The sequence below is a fragment of the Lepidochelys kempii genome, chromosome 6, assembly GCF_965140285.1.
Source record: "Lepidochelys kempii isolate rLepKem1 chromosome 6, rLepKem1.hap1, whole genome shotgun sequence".
Classification (NCBI taxonomy): Eukaryota; Metazoa; Chordata; order Testudines; family Cheloniidae; genus Lepidochelys; species Lepidochelys kempii.
In genome coordinates this window covers 90,294,849-90,315,387 of record NC_136385.1, presented here as the reverse complement: position 1 = coordinate 90,315,387, position 20,539 = coordinate 90,294,849, and the positions used below count along the sequence as shown (strand labels likewise).

Genomic DNA, 20,539 nt, shown 5'->3' with positions numbered 1-20,539 from the left:
ATCATTATTCCCATGGCTATGTCCTGAGCAACAGCTAAGCTTCCAGCTATCTCTGTCTGGCATGTACATTTCCTCCCATCTATTTTATATCTTTCTCTTTTTGCCTTCTATATAGTAATAGTTCAGTTTAACCAACCAGAATAGATTTAATGTTGCAGTATTTTGGTGAGATCTGGTTGGGAAGCTAAATGCGATTCCTGAGCAGCCTGTCTTAGTAAAATTTTGCCAAGGCCCTGGGATTTCCAGTTGGGTCCTGTACTGTGCTTGTGATCTTCCAGCAAATGAACTGCAAGTCAGACACACACCCTCTTTTGCTATTTTTATTCTCTTGCCTTTGTGTATGTTTTTGCTTGTCCTAAAGACAAACAGGATTGGACTTTTAAACAATTTAAGAACTGAGAACGACCAACTAAATTTGATTCAGTTCAAATAAGAACAGTTGATGCCATTTAAAGAGACTTCAAACACAGATCCTCCCTTTAGTTTAAACTACTCCTTACAAAGGGGGACGTGGGAAGGGGAGAGAAGGGAGAAAATGGTATTGCTAAAATAAACAGCTAAGTTTTAAATATTATATAGCGTACTATGAATTTACCCACATCTTGGCATTGTAACCATGAACTCAAGTTATGCTGTGACAGTAAAAACAACAAAATATGCGACTTAAAAACCATCTCTGATCATCCTAACAAAACGTGCTGTGTTCTCAGGCCAGGAAGTTGTCTTTCTTTTGGTCTACAAATATCTTAGAAACAACAATGTGAAAATACAGACTCTTCATTTTTATTCTGAAGTTTAGCAGCAACATTAGATATTTTTTTTTAAACTTTAAAGAAGGAATAAAGGCCTGCTCAACTGACCTGTACATTTACTGTAGTAAAGCAGACACCCCATAGGAGTGTCTCCCTGTTGACATGGTGACCAGGTGATGAGATTGTGGCAAAACGACATCAGGTGCTGATTGGAGGGCTCCTGGTGTCGCTTCAGCAAGAACCTCTGAGAATCACAACACATTGACAGACAGTGGCACCACACGTTTAGATTGCAATTTGCAAACAGACCTATTTAATTGGAAATTAATTTAAGTGCATCAAATCACCCTGAGCTCTTCATGTGACACACCAAACAAACTTGATTGTGGCCTTCAACAAAATGACTAAGTTAGGAGGATGAAGAGAACATAGCAGGTATAATTTAATTACATTAAGTAGTACATTTATTTAGGCTATTAAGAGTCAGCCCTAATAGTGAGATGTATTAGCATAGTCTCTCAAGGTAAAGGATGAAAGGCCTGTTGCTTGAAACATTTAAAACATCTTAGGTTTTAGGAGAACGAGCTGCAGGAACAGTATTGCAATGCCTTCCCAGGACATGGGCTAAAGAATTAATCTCTTTTCCATCTCCAGCTTTATAATTCATTCTCCATCTACTCATCCCACTACGTGCACAGTAAAAGCAACACTCAATCATCCCTCTGCATCATAGTGAGACTGGAGGAATGACCCTACTTCAGTCACCACATATAAGGGGGCGGAAAAAAGAGCAGCTGGTCTCACCCTCCTCTACTCCAATAATAGACTCAGTATCTGGCAGGTGCAGAGACTCCACGCCAAGACGAGGCTGAGAGTTCATGGAGATCAGATTCTTACTATGCACAGCTGCTTCTTCCAGCAAACTGCTGCCCACCAGCGACTCTGTTACAAAAACAACGTGCTGTGAACTATCTAGACTCTGCCTTTGCAGCTCACCACCCACAGAGGAAGGGACCTCTCTGTCTCATACAGACCCAGCGAAAATGTCTATTTTCCAAAGATACCCACTTCCATGAATTCCCACTCTTGGGTCTGTGCTTCCAGCACACCACTAGGTGGGAACTCCCAGAGTTTTAAAATGTTAAGCCCTTAGAACACCTGCAATACAAACAGGCAGAGGTGGATATATTAGGTGAATTACTTATATAGGAAGAATAGGTTCTGCACCCTAAAACAGAGGAGAGGTATGTATGAAGAGCATAAGCTTCCCTTCAAAAGGGACCAGATTCAAGATTTTTCAAAGCAAGGGCCCACCTGCCCCTTGGCTGTCACCCAGAGATGCCCTCCTATCTTTTCCCCTCAGCCTCTCTCACCTACTCCTTTCCCTTCACCTTTCCCAAGAAGTGTTTCCTCCGATCCAGACAAGAATTCCCTTCTCCATCCTTCCCTAAACTCCTTAGGGAAGGACAACCTGCCTGCCCCCACTGGCCTGTCCTCTCCTATTCCTGTAAGAACACACACTCTCACCACCACCTCCTCCTCCTCCCCCCCATATACCCGCTTGTTCACTCATGTGTCGGAGTACCCCCCTCACATGCCCATCCCAGGGAGGATGCCTTTCTCTCCTGCACATTCCTTACCCGGTTGCTCTCGCTCTCTGCTTCCAGCAGCTCCAATTCTGGAGTGGTGCTTTCTCATATGCACATTCCGGCTACCACTCTGGGAAAATGTCTTCCCACAGATATGGCACTGATGGGGCTTCACTCCTGGAGGGGGGGGAGAAAAAAAAAAATAACGAACAGACCAAGTTGATACTTCTGAATTTGGGAGTAAAGACCCAATCAATAAATGGGAATATGGAGTCAAAAGGATAACATCATTGGCACTGAAATTTAGGTTAAAATCAATTCCTGTTTTCTAGAGAGAAGTAATTCTATCAGAAGGGAAGCACTTCAGAGATCAATGTTGCAAAGTGCTGAAAGAATCAAGTCTTGAGGAGGACTATGAGGTTCTCAGCCCTGTTTTGTGAGGATGTGTAAGTTATTTGCAGTGTCTGGCTATGTGCTCAGGAGAGATGTGGAAACATTTGATCTCTAGTTTGTACCTAGAATGTACTCTAACCAAAAGAGGGGTACTGGATGAGGGCAGAGTCTTGTGCAGTCTGAAAGATGTTGCTGTCTCTGGCCCACGCCATGAGGACAAGGCAGTGTCTGGTGTCCAGCCTCTAGTTAGTACGTAGGTTCGCTGTTTAAAGGCCAGCGTTTAGAGTTTTCACCGGACAATGGTGTTCATGGCCCACAAATGGAAGGCCAGTGGAGATGCTGTTCAAGGAAAAGGGGTGGAGTTAAACTTAATCCCAAAGAAACTATAAAAAAAAAACAGCCCCTACCTGCCGCACCCTACAGCCTCATTGAGGACACCAGAACAAACCACATTTGGAGTTTGCTGACCACGTTTGATGTTCAAAAGAGAATGGAGACATTTTTACAACAGTGAAAATACCTCTACTATTTCAAACTCCTGTCTCCCTCTTTGTCCAATTACCATGAGATTAAAAACCAACACACACACTCCCCCAAACCTGCTCTTGCCAACCACCACATGAGAGAGAGCTCAGATGGAGTGATTCTGATGATTATGGGGAGCAAAGGTTAAAATCTATCTTATAGTAGAAAGCTAGTTAAAACTTTAACTATGTTGTAGCTATCTGGCTCAATGACAAATATGTTATATAAATCAGTGAAATATTTGTACCTTTGAATTTAGAAATGGAATAAGCTAGAAAGGAGATGCAGGAGATAAATCAATCTAGTTTGTGTACTTGTGGCCTAACTGGCATCACAGAGACTTGGTGGGATAAATATCATGACTGGAAAACTGATATAGAGAAGAATAAGTTGTTCAGGAAGGGCAGGCTGGGAAAAAGGGGAGGAAGTGTTGCACTGTACATGAAGAATGAATACACTTGTTCTCAGGTTCAGAAGGAGGTGAGAGGCAGACCAGTTGAAATCTCTTGGTAAAGATAAAATGGGGAAGAAGGAAAAAAAAAAACTGGTACAGAACACCAAACTGGGAAGGAGAGATGAATGAGGCAATTCTAGAATAACAGAAATACCTGTAATATAAACATAAGACCTGTAATAATGGGGGATTTTAACCTTAACAGATATCTGTTGGAAAAGTAATACAGCAAAACACAAAATGTCCAATAAATTCTTGGAATATGTTGGGAACAACTTTTTGTTTCAAAATGGGGAGGAAGTAACAAGGGGGACAGTCATTTTAGACTTTGATTCTGTCTAACAGGAAGGAATTAGTTGCAAATCTGAAGGCAATTTGGGGGAAAGTAATCACAAAATGATAGATGTAATGATTCTAAGGAAAGAAACGAATGAGAGCAGCTGAATATGGACAATGAACTTCAAAAAGGAGGCTTTAACAAATTCAGAGAACTGGTAGATAAGTTCCATAGGAAGAAAATTTAAGAGAAAAACAAGTTCAGGAGAGCTGGCAGTTTATCAAAGAGAGTATCTATATTCAAGGCACAACAGCAGACTATCCTGGTGTGAAGAATTAGAATATGGAAACATGGCTGCATCAGAAGCTCTTTAATGGCCTGAAAATCAAAAAGGAAAAAATTGCTAAAGATGAGTGTCATGCTGCCTGGAATGGCTCACAACTGTGAGTGCCACTCTCCGATCAGACTGTCAGAAAACAGGGAAGACACCTCAAAATGGTGGTATGTTCTATAATTAGATTTCACTAAGCCAGTAACAAACGTGAACTCCTGGATCACTACATTAGCCTTACCATGGAGTCACGGATAGCCCCCTTAGGCGCTCCAGCCGATATTACCATCCAGACAACTGGACTTTGTGATACTGGTCATTATGCCAAATATCACATCACCTTAGGTTACTCCTGTGATGTTATATGATTAAAATATGACCATGTAGATCATTGTTCCTACCACTGTTATATAATTGCAACAAATCTTGTACAAAGTATGTCATGTAAGATGTCTTTGGAAAAGTTTTGATTTGCTGAATACGATTACACTATTTGTATACATGTATAATTTTTATAGCTAAAGTTATGAATATTGACTATGTACCTGTACTTCAAATGTGTCTGCCCCATGGTAGTTTGCATCCATGGCCAGCACACTGTGAATGGAGTATTCAAGTTGATGGCTCATCAACAAACACAATGAACCATGAAAGAAACCTATCCACACCTGACATGGGTAAAGACATCTGCTATGACTCAGCAAAGCATGCATGGACATGTGACTTGCCCATGTGACTCCAAACTCCATCTTGTTACTTGTATTTTTCCCACAATCTGTGCGGAGGACTTTGTTTGAAAAAAATGGGTTTCCCTCCACATGGCAGAAGCTATAAAAAGCACTGGAAGCATCTCCATTTTGCCTCTTTCCTGCTCAAACCTCTGAATTATGAACTTATACTATGGGAGCATTCTAACAAAAGGACTAAGGACCTTTCAATGTTTTGGAAGTAACCAAAGACTTAACAAGCCAGCAGTTTATTCCATCATTGCTACAAGTTTGATCCAAGAACCTTGCGCTTTTTCTATGTATTTGATTCCTTTAACCAATTTTAACTCTCACCTTTCTTTCTTTTTATAAATAAATCTTTAGATACTAAAAACTAGCAACAGCATGATCATTAGGTAAGACCTGGGTATGTGGCAGTATATATTGACCTGGGTATGTGGCAGGTCCTTTGGAATCAGAAAAACCCTTTGGTTGATGAAACTGGTTTTAAATAACCACTCATCATTAAGTCTAGTGTTTTTGGTGGTGATACAAGGACTGGAATACCTAAGGAGACTGCTTTTCTGACTTCTTGTTAGCCAGTGTGGTGCAACAGAAGTTTACTTCTGTTGCTGGTCTGGTATATCTTATGGGAGAATAACCACCAGTTTTTGGGGGGGTGTCTGCCCTATTTCTCAGCAGTTTGTCCTGAATTTGGTATTTTCAGTTATGACCCACTGAGGCACAGTGACAACTCCCAACCAAAAGGGTCAGTCACTTACCCTAGGTCAATGGATACTCTCAATCTCCAACCAAAGACAATGCTGGCAGCCAATTTCTCTAGTAAACTAACTAAAGATTTATTAGCTAAGAAAAAGAAACGTTATTGAAAGGTTGAAAGCAGGTAAAATACATTAACAGGTCAATAAGTCTGTAAGTCCAAAATGACAGCAGAGATGTAGTAATCCGCTAGTTTTCTAGAAGTCTCTCAGGGTTACCCAAAACAATTTTGGGGATCTCTGTCTTGCATCTGGAATGCTTCCCTGAGAGTGTCCAAATAGTTCATAGATATATTCCCTGGATCCATTCTTATAGCTCCTTTCCATGGAAAGCAATCTGGGAAGTGCTTTCATTCACAGTATGGGCTTCTCCTTGGTTGACTAAATGCATACTGAGTCTGCAAATTTCCATTGTTGAACATAATGACCCAGGCTTTAAAGTTAACAGCCCTCTTCATTTACATTTCCAAGGCTCCAATTGTGTTTGATTGGTAAAAGTAATTACCAGGATATAAACTATGTAAATTGTAATGTAATAGCACACATCAGTCCTTCCTTAGTTTTCATGAAGTTTACACATCAAGTAAATTCTCATCCTAATACTAACTCACCTTTTGATCTAGGGTTAATTAAGTACAGGAATATACATAACGTAATGCGATAGCAATCAACAGAATATAGACAGGTTAAAACAATATCTATTAACACATAAGTGAGTTAATCTATGTACACTAGACTACTTAACATTTCTTTGATATTCACACAGAAGTGAATTGGCCTACGGCTCTGATCTGCTGGGCTGTCAGCATCACAATAAGTATCGGAATAGCACAAGCATGCAGGAACAAAATCAGAAAGGCTAAAGCACAGGGTTGCACCTAGCCTAGCAAGGGACATAAAAGACAATAAAAAGAGGTTGTATAAATACATTAGGAACAAGAGAGAGAAAGATGAAGGAAAGTGTAGGTCCACTACTTAGTGGGGAAGGAGAGCAAATAACGGAGGAGACCAAGAAGGCAGAGGTGTTTAATGTCTATTTTGCTTCAGTCTTATCAAAAAAGGTTAACTGTGACCAGATGCTTAACACAATTAATATTAACAAGATGGAAAACACACAAAGTAAAAGAATAAGGTAAGAACAGGTTACAGAATATTTATATAAAAGTCAGATGTATTCAAGTCAGCAGGGCTAGATGAAATTCACCCTAGGGTACTTAAGGAACTAGCTGAAGCAATCTCAGAACCATTAGTGATTATCTTCCAGAATTCATGGAGGACAGATGAGGTGCCAGAGGACTGGAGAAGGGCAAACATAGTACTTTCTTTAAAAAGGGGGAACAAAGAGAACCCAGAGAATTATAGACCAGTCAGTCTAACTTCAATACCTGGAAAGATCCTGGAACAAATTATTAAACAGTCAGTTTGCAAATACCTAGAGAATAATAGAGTGATAAGTAGCAGTCAATGTGGGTTTGTTAGGAACAAATCATGCCAAACCAATCTAATTTCCTTCTTTGACAGGGTTACTGGCCCAGCAGATGGAGAGGAAGCAGAAGTAGTCAATCTTTTACTCCTGGGGGCATTCTGCACCAAAAAAAATAAAAATTCTCCACACAATATTTTAAAGTTCTGCAAAATTTGTCAAAATAACACTACATGATCACACCAGTTTCAATTATTTTGGTAATTTATTTCAAAGTACCTGTCAGCAAGTATGTCTGTAACAATACAGGCAAACACAAAAATTCCCCCAGGAGTAGAGAGTTAAAGAAACCCCTATGACAACTAAGTTCTTGTTTCTCTGCCTCCTTCCTAGCCCAGAGCCCAGCTGGGGGGGCCAGATATCCCTAAACCCCTTCCCGAGCCCATCCACAGCTCTCCACCCCCCAGCCAATACACCGGAACCCCCACGCCCCCAGCCGCACGGCCCACCTGGCCCAGATACAAGCACACTCTCCCCGCCCCGAGCCCAGCCATGCCCCCCCAGCCCAGACACCTGCCCCCCTCCCCAGAGCCCAGGGATCCAGAGGGAGAAACAGCTTGTTGCTCAGTCCCAGGCTTGTGTGGAGTTTCCCCATGTGCCAGCCTCTCCTTCTTTCAGGGCATGCTGGGAACTGCAGCTGCCAGGAACCCTCTAACTTCCTCCCCTTCCCCCAGCAGGATCTTCTATGTGCAAGCTGGGCTCTGCCAGGTCCAACAGCCCCTAGTGGCAGCCAGCAACGTTGCAGCCCATTTCTGTAGGAGAAAGGAAATTCTGCACGCACATTAATTTCTGCAAAAGTCTGCATTTCATAGGGGCACAGAAATTCCCCTGGAGTAATCTCGATTTTAGTAAGTCTTTTGATGCAGTCCCACATAACACCCTCATAAGCATACTAGGGAAATGTGGTCCAGATTAAATTAGTATAAGGTAGGTGCAAACTAGTTGAAACACTGTACTCAAAGAGGAATTATCAATGGTTCACTGTCTTACTGGGGGGACGTATTTAGTGGGGGCCTGATGAGGTCTGTCCTGGGTCTGGTACTATTCAATATTTTCATTAATGACTTGGATAATGGAGTGCAGAGTATGCTTATAATATCTGCAGATGACACCAACCTGGGAGTGGCTGCAAGCATTTTGGAGGAGGGGGTTAAAATTCAAAACACTGACAAATTGGAGAACTGGACAGAGGCACTGGCCACTGTCAGAAGACAGGATACTGGATTAGACTGATCACTGGTCTGACCCAATATGGCCATTTTTATGTTCTTATGTCTGAAATCAACAAGATAACACTTCATAAAGAAAATACCAGGAAGGAAAAAAATCAAATGCACAATTACAAAATGGGGAATAATTGGCTAGGTGATAGTACTGGTGAAAAGGATCTGGGGGTTATAGTGGATCACAAATTGCATATGAGCCAACAATGTGATGCAGCTGCAAAAGAGGCTAATACTCTGGAGTATATTAACAGGAATGTGAGATATAGGAGGCTATTGTCCTACCGATAAGGCCTCAGCTGGAGTACTTTGTTCAGTTTTAGACACCACACTCTAAGAAAGATATGGACAAATGGGAGAGAGTCCAGAGGAGAGCAACAAAAACAACAAAAGGCTTAGAAAACCTTACGTATGAGAGGTTAAAAAAAAAAATGGATAGGTTTAATCTAGAGAAAAGAAAACGGAGGACCTGATAATCTTCAAATACGTGCAAGACCGTTATAAAGAAGACTGCGATCAACTGTTCTCCATGTCCACTTAAAGGGCAAGAAGTACCGTATATACTCGTTCATATACCAAATTTTTTTAGTAAAAAAGGGAAGCACCAGAGAAGGGTGTCATCTTATGAATGGGTATAGAGAGGGGAGAGGTGGGACACAGCCCCTCCCCGCAACAGAGGGAGCAAGGAGAGGCAGCACAGCCAGCAGAGCCAGAAGGGAAGAGGCAGGGCCAGAGTCTCTCCGCTTCTGACCTCGCTGCGCTCCCCCCAACCTCCGAAGCAGCTGCAGCTCTGGCCCCGGCCCACCGGCGCAGGCTGCAGCTGTGACGCCCCGCCCGGCCCTCGCCAGATAAGGTGGGAAGGGATGGGGAGTGTGTGGGGGTACCAGGCTAGGGTCATGTGGGGGGTGGTCACAGGGGTTACTCCCCTGACCCCCAGCTTCTCCCCCCAAAAAATTTCCCCACCAGTTGATGTCCCGGCCCCTAAGGGTAAGCAGCTGGCACGCCGGGACACTGTTTACTTTGGTTTACCTCCGTGCCTGCGGAGGCTCGAGGTAAATAAACCATCTCGGCCCGCCAGCAGCTCATCCTGATGGCCCGGGAGCCAAAGTTTGCCAACCCCTGAATTATAGGGTCAGCTTATGAATGGGTCATAAAAATTTTCCCTTTTTACTTATCCATCGTGGGGGAGTCTGCTTATAAACGAACCGGCTTATGATCGAGTATATACGGTAATCAGCTTAATCTGCTGCAAGGGAGATTTAAATTAGATATTAGAAATACTTTCTAATCATAAGGGTAGTTAAGCACTGGAACAGGTTTCTAAGGGAGGTCGTGGAATCCTGTCATTGGAGGTTTTTAAGAACGAATTAGACAAACACCTATCAGGGATGGTCTAAGTATACTTGGTCCTGCCTTAGTACACAGGAGTGAACTATATGACCTCTCAAGGTCCTTTCCAGACCTACGGTTCTATGATCCTATAATGACAGAGACTGGCAGAGGGTGGAGATCACAAGATCCAGGACAGGGCAGATACCAGGTACAGGACACGTTGTCCATGAAGGAAGTACTAAAAAAAACCCACAACACCACAAAGAACAGTTCCACAGAAAATAGGGGATTTTCTACTGAAAACTAGACCAAAATACTGCAACACAGACATTTAGCATATAGGCCTCATCTATCCTACCTGAGTGGACAACCAGGTGTTTCCGAAGGCTGGAGTATTCAGCAAATGAACGACCACATCCTTGTGCCTCACACAGGAAGGGCTTTTCTCCTGTATTGCATGAAACACAAGTTCTTAGGCATTAACACCTGTACAACATTTTATCTTCCAACCTCTTGTAACATCCCTCATCCACATTCATTCCTCCCCCTTGGCCTTACATTACAGCTACCAAAGTTCACCAAGAAGGCAGACTCCTTATGAATTTGTTTAATGCAACTTCTTCATTGGCTGTCAAGAGTCTATGCTGAAACTCCTCCTCCTCCAGTCTGAATGTGACTCTTCCATAGCATTTCCAGCCCATGACTCACAAAAAGAAGCCAATCAGGGCTCAGCTTGTCCATCTGTTTCTTAAAACATCTTTCCAGTATTAGGTGCCCACAAAGTAACACAATATTCCAGGTGTGGTTCCATAAGAACTATGTAGAAACTGACTACAACCCTGGCTGCTCTGAGATGTCATGCTCATCTCTATGCAGCTCAAAAATCACATGGGCTTGATTTGTTGCCATACCATATTTCAAATCCATATCTGAATTTTCTGATTACTATCATCCCTTAGATCTCTTTCAGTCAATACTGCTTCTTAGTTTTCTGCCTCCCACAGAATATCTGTGTTTGGGCTTATTATTCCCCAGATGTATTTGTTTTCATATTCCTAGGCGGAATCTCATTGCTATTTCCTTCTCATATGTCTAATCTTTATAGATCCCTTTGTATTTCTCCAACCTCATCGGCGTTCTCATCTTCCAATTTAGAATCATCTATGAATTTCATTAACCTGTTCTTAACCCTCTTCAAGGTCACTAACGAGGATGTTAAATAAAATTAGGACAAACAGATGCCTGCAGCATCCATTAGAGAACTGCTCACAACTCAGTACACTGCTGCCTATTATTACCCCTTAATCACAGCCCTACAGACAAATTTTATGCTATGCATCAGTCACTGCCAAGGCAATTTGAAATACTTCACACAAGACTAATGAGACATTGTGTCAGATGATATAGAAAAATCCATGTATATTATATCTATCACATACCCTTCATCCAGTAATTTTGTAAATCAGTGAAAAGAGTGCTCATATATTTAATGTGACTTCTTCTTTCTAACTCCTCTCCCATGCAATTTATTGCTTGGCTTAATAGTTATTGGGGTATTTGATATATCTGAAAGGGATTCAGGTAACATGCTCTGACCTGTACTGTGGTAGTGAGAGCGTGCATAAGATTCTCATCAGCCATTTATGTAACTTCCACAATCTTGCTCAAGATATAAATATTAGGAAGAAAAATTAGTACTGATGACACCCAATCAGTGGCTCAGCATATAGTTCTATCTATAGAAATAGATGGTGGGTTTGTTTGAACACAACCACAACTTGGAACTGTCTTCATGTTTGGTACATGAGGACAGTTCCCCCAACTTCCTTAAGTCTCATTTAATTTACACCAAAGCAAATATTTGCCACTTATTGCTAGCCACGATTTGGGAACAACTGGTCCGAGACATTTTTTTAGTTTAGATATGCTACTTTCTGCTGGGTTCTGAAGTCACAGTATACACAACATCAGGGCCAACAAACCTTAGCCCTCCCTGCAGAGAAAGATTAACAAAGTAGAAAACTGAGCCCAAAGACAAACCCAAACACACTATCACTACACATGCAAAACTTCACTATTCTAGTATATCACTTTCCATTACATCCCAGCTCCCATCCTTCAATTGTATGTTCTCTAGTTAGACAGTAAACTCTTCAAAGCAAGGATCTTGTCTTCATAGACATCCACAAAGCACATAGCACATTGGTGCAATATAAAACAAAACATGAGAATGGAGCATGTATGTTCTGTGCTGCAGAAGTGTTTGTGGAACTTCACTCAAAATCTGAGCTTTCATTTTAATAAAGTTGTTTTCAGCCTTTGCAATTGTAAAAGTAATTTTAAAACATTAACTGAGTAAGAACTGATGCAGTGTTCTCTTCCTGAGTCTCCAGTCTCAAACAATATTCTCAGACACACAGACTGCCCCGTACATTTCAATCGACTGTTAACACTGAAACCTAAAGATTTCAGTTTAAATGTCAATGTTGGGAACTATTAAACTATTGAACGTTTTAGCAGACACATCCAGATAATGTGCTTATCTCAATTACACACTGACTCCCCATACTTTTCTAGGAATATAAAGCCCCAAATACCCACTACTTAGCTGCCAAGATCTTCAGCTAGTCCCCCAATTTCTATGATGCAGATCTGGACTGTCAATGTAAAAATCTGCAGCATATTAAGAACTGAAAATGTGTGGAAACTTAAAAATAAATTTAATGTATACTACAACAAACAGGGGCTACAGTACAATTGAATTATTCATTTTTATATTTATTAGAAACCTTCATTTTTTATTTTAAATGTAATTGTCATAGAATTCAGGTCCAGCTGGATGCCGAGGGCCAAGCATACAGCAGTACACCTTGATTAGCATAGCATTTGTGGAGCACTTTACATTATCAGAATGCGGTACTAAGCATTATCATTGCTTCTTCCTAATAGACCTTTCAGCTATGATTTTTGATCCTTTCCTCTCTAAACATTGCCTCTGTAGACATTTCTCAACATATTTAACTTTTATTTTACAAGTAGCACAGGTAATGAGGGAGCGAAATTCAAGTTAATCTAGATTCTATCAACAAGTTCATGTTTAGGTCTCATTTAAATTTATACCAAAGCAAATATATGCCACCACTTGAATCAGTCACTAGTCCAGTTAGGACTGTATATCTAAATTCAACAGCAGCAAGGACATGGGGCTAGGTCAGGACTCACTCTGGACAAGTATCTCAACCTACTTTGCCTCTTTACTCATAAGAATTTAAAATGACTTCTCCAAAAACCCTTAAAATGCCAATTTTCACTTATCATCCACCTGAGAACCACAGTCTTCTGAGAATTTAAAAAGGTCCTGGGACTGATTTAGGAGGGAAAACAGAAATTTATATAGTTTGGCTAAGTGACAACTAAAAGAGGAACATGATAAAAGTATACAGCATCTGAAGGGTGTAAGCTCCAAGAAGAGAGGAATTATGTAAGGTACTGCACGAGTAAACAGGTGGTTAATCACATTGATAAGTGATCGTAAGTTGGAAGATGAGGATACCAGCGAAGGTACATATGGACACTGGTCTCCCTGGACCATTTCTTGGGGAGTGTTTCCTTAATGAAGAAGATCTGGGATTTAAACGCACCAGTATGAATCCGCAGGTGGTTCTTCAGATTCCCAGCTGTTGTGAACTGCTTCCCACAGCCCACCTCAGTGCAGACAAATGGTTTCTCACCATTGTGAGTTCGCATGTGTACCTTCAGCCTTTGCAGGACATAGAAGCTTTTCCCACAACCTTCTGCTGGGCAGGTGAAAGAACGATCATTCCTGAGAGGCAACAAAAGAACTGCAGCAATGGGTTACGAAACAATTTTCTCAGGAATATTCAACTCTGCTGCAACATCTGTTTTTTAAATAAGGTTTCTACCTTTCACTCACTTTTCAACTGAAATGAATGGAGGCACAAGGAAATTAAGTGACCTAACCAGGTAAGTGGCTTAAATCTGTATTTAACTAGATTACTCATTAAGGAGCTTCTACCACATGGTCAGAAGTTGTAAAATCTGTTGGAAAAAGAAAACAGAAAATAAGTCCAAGCCTCTTTGGCTTATATCACAAGTTTTTTGCAACCTCAACTTTGTTTGGGACAGATGACCTTGTGCAAGGCAACATAATGCACAGATGTGATAACATTCCCTCATATGCCAGAGTTCGACGTAGCGACACCCTTACTATAGCTGGGATTGGGATAGGAGTGCTACATGTACACGAGATGGGGAAGCTGAGTTAACATTGTCCGTCACACAGGATATTTTAGATAGCTCCACTTTAAAATATCATTAACGACCAGCAGGAAGAGCCTAAATCCGGCTTACTTTTTTCAATGTATGTGGCATAGAGATGACTCTAACACATACAGTCACACTGTTCTAGTTTCTGAGGGGAGAGCCAAATTTAGAGATCAGCTCAACAGTTACCATTCCTTTCAATTTCTCTATTTTGTTAAGTTAGTATGAACTCTTTTGAGTCTTTTCTTTTTTGGGACAGGTGTGAATATAAGAGACAGTGCCAAGGTGAGGAGACTCAAAATTCAAGAACCCTGTTTTCCTGACTTTGGATTTAAATACCATACCGCAGCCCAGTCTCATTTTCTTTGTGCGCTCCCTTCCACCAAAAAAACCCAAGTGAGTCAATATTTTTCTAGAAACACTTGGGCCAGTTCCAGCCTATTCAGCAACACTTTTTCCTTTTAATTTTCAAGTTTACATTAATAATGTTTTCTATGAACTAGGAGCTTTTCTGTAAAGAGGTCAGCTTTCCCTAAGCCACAGTGGATTTCATGGAGGATAAAGGTAATTTTCAAAATAAACATTTTTCTGTACTGGATACCCTTCCAGCCAGGCTGAGTGTGCGCAAGAGGGGCGTTGACCATAAACCCTTGTTAGGGAGACCATTCAGCAGCTAAATCTGGGTTTTACTCAATTTTGAGTTTCCCTTTGCCCTTCAGCTTCGAAGAAAGATTTTACACAATGGGAATTAATAAATGATGTTTTGTATAAAGATTGGGAATTTCTGTAAGGTCTTGCTTGGTCACCATAGCAGAGATCTCTGCTCTACTTACCTGTGAGTTTTTAAATGATATTTGAAGTGGGCTGGCCACACAAATGTCCGATCACAGCCCTCAACTGTGCACTTCAGCTTCTTCTCTACGCGGGACAGGTGAGGGATGGGGCTGGAATCTTTCGGCTGCCCATCTCCTGAGCAAAGATGAACACTTTCACCTAGAACAGAACAGAAAGAACTGTCAAAGTCCACAGCGGAGATGGATTACTGTATGAAAGAGACAGGATAACCCTGAGTATAATCCAGGCCTATAAACCAGATGTGTTCCTGGTTATCATGTATTTACCTAGTCCTAAAAACTAGATATTTCTACCCAGTCCATTGCAGGGACCACATACATGTCTACCTATCTTCCCAAGCCTATAAACTATTCCCAGCAAGGTACCATATCATATCAGCTGCCTCCAGATCAGATTAATGATAGGGAGTGTGTAATGCTGAGAGATCAGAGGCCACAAATATCAACTAAATAGTAATATTAGGTTACTTCAACTATCCAAATATTAAATAGTCAAATGTCACCTCTGGATTCAGTCAGGATAAGCAATTTCTCAACACCTTAAATGACGACTTCTTGGAACAGCTAATTCTAGAGCACAGAAGAGGACTTAATTATTTCAAGATATAATTGTAGTTAAGCCATTAAGTGACCACAATATAATTAATAGATCAAACAGGCATCCCTCAGAAAACTGAATACCAAACCTAGTTAAGCCACTAGAAAGGCACATAAAATAAAGCAGGCAATATGAAAAATGGACATTATGAGGATTAAAAGGTAATTTGAAGACCACAAACTGTATACAAGAAGAAACAACAAAAGATTCTTTAAGCAGATCAGAAGCAGGAAGCCTGCAAGAGAATTGGTGGATCTACAGGATTACCAGGGAACGAAGGAAGCAATTAAGGAGGTAAGGACATTGCAAAGAAATTAAATGATTGTCTTGCATCAGTCTTCACCCACAGAAAATTTTGGGGAGATACCTTTGGAGTAGGTATTACAGTTGAAGAACTGCTTTGAACTCAAACTATTGAACATATTTTCTTAGAAAATTAAATCTGTATGTTTTCAGTCCTAAGAGATACTGAAACCTTGCTTTAACAGAAAGCCTTAATACAGCCTTAACTATAGAGGTGCTAACAATGCCACTATAACGATTTTATCTATTTAGAAACCATCCTGCAATCAGATAGGATACACAACTAAAGCTACAGCTAGTTGCCTTTAACAGAAGGTTAAATCTTTAAGATAGTAACAAGACATCACCTACCATTATTGCTTGCTTTGGCATTCTTTGCGAGCTGTGCTCGAGTGGCAGCAATCAAACTGTCATGGGCCAATTCCTGCACTCGTAGAAACCATGGGGTACTACTGTCGGTGCTGTCATGGGAGAGAAAGTCATTCCCAGAATCCTCTGCTTCATCCTGAACAAACACCAGGTGCTCTGCTGGACAGCCCAGGCCTGGAAGAGATGGCAGCTCCATGAGACAGAAAGATAGTCAATGAGAGGGGACTCTCTTGCTTCTCAGAATCTAATATCCATGGTACAGACATAATATTTGCATTAAGTCTCCACTGACCTCTGTATTGTGGAAAGCTGCTGATGGTTACATGCTCCTGAATAATATCCACCAATACCCAGAAAATTTCATATTTCCCCTTCATAAGCAGCTGGGACAAAGATGCATTTGTATCTCCCGCATTCTACTGTCTGAAACAGATCCAGCCAGATGACAACAAGAAGGGGAATTACCTGCTCTTGTTAGGTTGAGAAGAATAAAGGAAGTGCTGTCACTGGGCTGGAGGTCTTGCAATAAACCGGAAGGCTCTGGACTTGACAGGAGCTCAGGTGGTTTCTGTACTGTTTGTGCCCTTGTCTCCTCGCCGTCAGGGCCTACATTTACCTGAAGGCTTCTCAAGACAGCAGATGAAGGAACATCTTTGGAGGAGTTAGTGTGACTTGGAGAATCATCTAGTGAAGAGAATGAGATCACAGATCTCTAAGTAGCAAAGCTCCACCATTAATGAAGAAGTCCTAATAACTCTTCTGAACCTATCCCTCCTCCACCACCAGGATCCCTTCTCAGCAAGAAGTAGGGAGAACATGCTGCAGTGGCACAGTGGAGACAGCTTTATAAATAGCACTCCCACACAAACCTGTACCATAGATTTTACCTGGCAACATCAGTCTGTTGCATTCTGAGGTCTCAGTCACAGGAAGGAGGGAGAGACAGGTGATGCCTTTAGGTTCTGATTCCACCAGCCCCCGCCCCAGTGGAATAGATGTGTTCTGAACAAATTGAACCAGCAGCTGAAAAAGAGAGGATCTTGAAAATAGGATTCAGCAGTGAGCAAATCTGTTTATAGCACAAGGTTCCAATGAGATAACAAAAGACATTGACTTAGGCTTCCTCTACCTTGTAATACACACAGAACCCAACCCAACATTCTTGGAAGTCCATGGAAGTCTTCCCACTTACTTCAGTGGGAACTGGATTGAGTCCATAATTGAAAAATTTAGCATTTATACATGACATCCCCAATTATTTCATGAGATTGATAATCTTGATTTTGCTTTAGAAATTCAATAAGAGAGCCTAGCTCACTATAGGTAGTAGTGATGTCTATTATTAAAGCTGCATATTACTTGCCATTACAACCCTCATTTTCTGTCCCTTATCACTGTCAAGCTCTAACCTTTCAATCCAAAATTTTCCATGTTTAATCTCTGGCTCAAGTTGATTTAACAACAATTATTTTTAAATCAAAAATGGATTAGCCCTTTTCAAGAATGTAAGGAGTAAAACAGTAGGGAGCTCTGTCAATATAATAAATATTTTTGGGATAACCCTAGCATATCAAGGGTTTAGAGCAGGAACCAAAAATTTGACAAGAAACTAATCCTGAAGTCAGAGAAGTGTCCCTCTGAAAGTCTGCCCAGATTTGGTCAAGTTCTGAGCTATAGAATTTGTACATTGTTTACTCATTCTCTCTTCATCACAAAATCTCTAAGTTCAAACTCTTGCCACACTACACTGGGCATGTTCCTGGGCCCCTCTAAACCTCTGTCATTCCAAAGTGAAAGCAAAGTTTTACTTCCAGGACACTGACAGAAAAAAGTTGATCCTCTCACCATTGTCAAATTCCACCCGCAAATCAAAACACCCTTTGACCTACAGAAGAAATAGTGGGCTAGGAGCCAAGAGACCATTAATTCCAGGCCAACCTTTTCCAATGACTCAATAATTCTGAGCACTACTCAACCCTTATTATCAAGCAAGGCATCAAAACCTCACACCTAAGAAAACATGAGGATAAATTCCTGGGGAACAGAGAGGCTGCACAAGGTCATTTCTGGCAGATCTACAAAGAGAACTCAGATCTTATCGACTTAAGACATTCTGCCTCAGAAAAAATATGCCAAATCTATGTGCTTGGGGTCTGTAAAATGGAGCTACTCCTGCTTGCATTCACAAAATACTTTGAAACCCACATATGGATGAGAATCATTAAAAATATCTCAGGAGTCTTATCCTTCAGTTCTGTGCTCTGTCCATTAGACCACAGAGCCAGGACTAGAATCCAGGAATCCAGACACCCAGCATTCTACCGCTGTCTAATAAATAAATATATGATGGAATTTCTATGTCCTTTTAAATTAAAAAGATAAAATTCCAAAAGAAATCTTAAGAGAACTTTACCCTTATTGTGATATAGCCTTTAATTATATGTTCACATACAGCTCAGTGACTAAAGCTGGCTATCTGTAGGAATCCCTCATTACACACCTTCCAACTTTGCAACTAATGAATGAGACAGAGGGCTGCAGACAGAGAAATAATGGTTGCATGATAAGGGGACTGGTCGGGGACCAATAGAGCTGGGTTCCATCACTGCCTCTAACTCAGACTTACTATGAGATGGGGAGTATGTCACTATATAGACTAATTAACAGAGGTAATTGTGACAGATATAGCAACCCCATGTAATATCTTTGGGCACCATACTGCTGAAAGCTTATAAATAGTTTATATATGATGGTGTTCTGCTCCATGAGGATGGGTTACCATAGCTCCTACAGGACCTAAAAATAGTGGGGGACGATTAAGGCGAGTAACTGAGACTAAACAACTCAAGAGAAGTTCCACCCCCAAGGCAATTTGCATATACTGGTTCAGCATGGGTTTTCCAGACATTATGAAGCAAAGAAAGGGTTTTTGATATAAAAGAATGAGCTTGAACTGACTTGTGGAATTCTTTTGGATCCGGCAAATGGACACGACCTTCTGTCCAATGGGGCCCCAACCCATGCGGAAAGGTTGGAATGACTTTGGCCTATTTAAGCCCCAAGAGACTGATATGGTTAGTGTGTTTAAATCTGCTTATTGTTTTTATTACATTTTCTTTTAAATGCTTTTACCTTAAGGATAAAATTGCTTGCTTAGAAAGAGATAAAATTGCTTGCTTAGAAAGAGATAAAATTGCTTGCTTAGAAAGAGATAAAATTGCTTGCTTAGAAAGAGATAAAATTGCTTGCTTAGAAAGAGCTGTGTGGTAACTTGTAACTGCTGGCAATACATATATTCATAGCCCTCAGAGAGAAAGCAAAGCAAGGTTCTTGCCTTTAGGCAGACTGGCTTATTGGGGATATTACAGTGTAAGGCAGGGAGCTGTGTAGCCTTAAAACCCTTGGTTAGAAGGAAATGGGACATGGGTCCCTATCCAGAGACAGGTGATGGATGAAGACCAGTCTAGCTGCTCCTGGAGTGGGGGCAGGGGAAAATACCGGTGCAGTTACAATAGTGAGTACTGTCACAGTTTCAGGGTGCATGCCTCATTTTCTGTGTACCCAAAATTACACACTCTGAGCTTTATTTTCAGAAGTGCTGAGCACTCACAAATCCAAATGAAGTCAATGGGAGCTGCCAGTCTTTTAAACCTCTGCAAAATTAGGTCCTAGGCATCTTAAATTGAGAATTATATTACACCCAAAATTAGTGGACCCCTGAAGTTTCAGGCCCTAATTTATCTATATCTTTACCAGCTCCCCCACCTCCCTAACTCTCTAAGATATTGTGAAGATAATTTAAATTGGTGTGGCACTCAGAGGGCCATATGCAAGATGAACTGGGCCAGAATCCAAAACCCAATTTAAAAGATCATCAATTCTTATTAGTTATAATACAAGTAACATCCAGAGGCCTCAATCAAAATTGGGGACCATTTTGCCAAGTGCTCTATAAACACATATTAACAGATATTCCCTCTCCTGAGATCTTACTTTTTAGTTTAAGACAAGATTCAACAACAGGGTGTGGTTAACAGACTTGCACATCTTGATAGCTTAGTCATTCAAAGTTACTGGGGTGGTTTTTTAAGATATAAATATGAAATATTAAATTATATCCATAGCCCCTATTGCATGCCATGAAATATATATTAATATAATGAAATGTGGCCTGGCTTATTACGAGAGATACTTTAAAAAAAGATTTCCTCCTACAAGGTGGCTTTGGCTGAAACCATCCATCCACATGTAGTAACGTTAGGCTATTAGATGTGGCCAAAAGCAAC

General features: G+C 40.9%; 1 protein-coding gene across 7 annotated transcripts in view; it reads right to left on the bottom strand.

The window, feature by feature from the left end:
- Positions 1 to 867: 867 nt before the first annotated feature.
- Positions 868 to 20,539, bottom strand: part of ZNF410 (zinc finger protein 410) — a 29,869-nt gene continuing 10,197 nt past the window's right edge. For 5 of the 7 annotated variants that reach the window (XM_073349134.1, XM_073349135.1, XM_073349133.2 and 2 more), the window contains 9 exons: positions 17,141 to 17,276; positions 16,719 to 16,937; positions 16,236 to 16,427; positions 14,963 to 15,122; positions 13,487 to 13,668; positions 10,204 to 10,293; positions 2,393 to 2,518; positions 1,557 to 1,694; positions 868 to 996 (listed from right to left, as the gene is read on the bottom strand). In XM_073349134.1, the coding sequence (XP_073205235.1) occupies positions 869 to 996; positions 1,557 to 1,694; positions 2,393 to 2,518; positions 10,204 to 10,293; positions 13,487 to 13,668; positions 14,963 to 15,122; positions 16,236 to 16,427; positions 16,719 to 16,937; positions 17,141 to 17,276 (1,371 nt within the window). In that variant the 3' untranslated portion in view covers position 868. The remainder of the gene's footprint in view (positions 997 to 1,556; positions 1,695 to 2,392; positions 2,519 to 10,203; positions 10,294 to 13,486; positions 13,669 to 14,962; positions 15,123 to 16,235; positions 16,428 to 16,718; positions 16,938 to 17,140; positions 17,277 to 20,539) is intronic. The other 2 variants (XM_073349138.2, XM_073349139.2) reach the window with 2 other exon arrangements.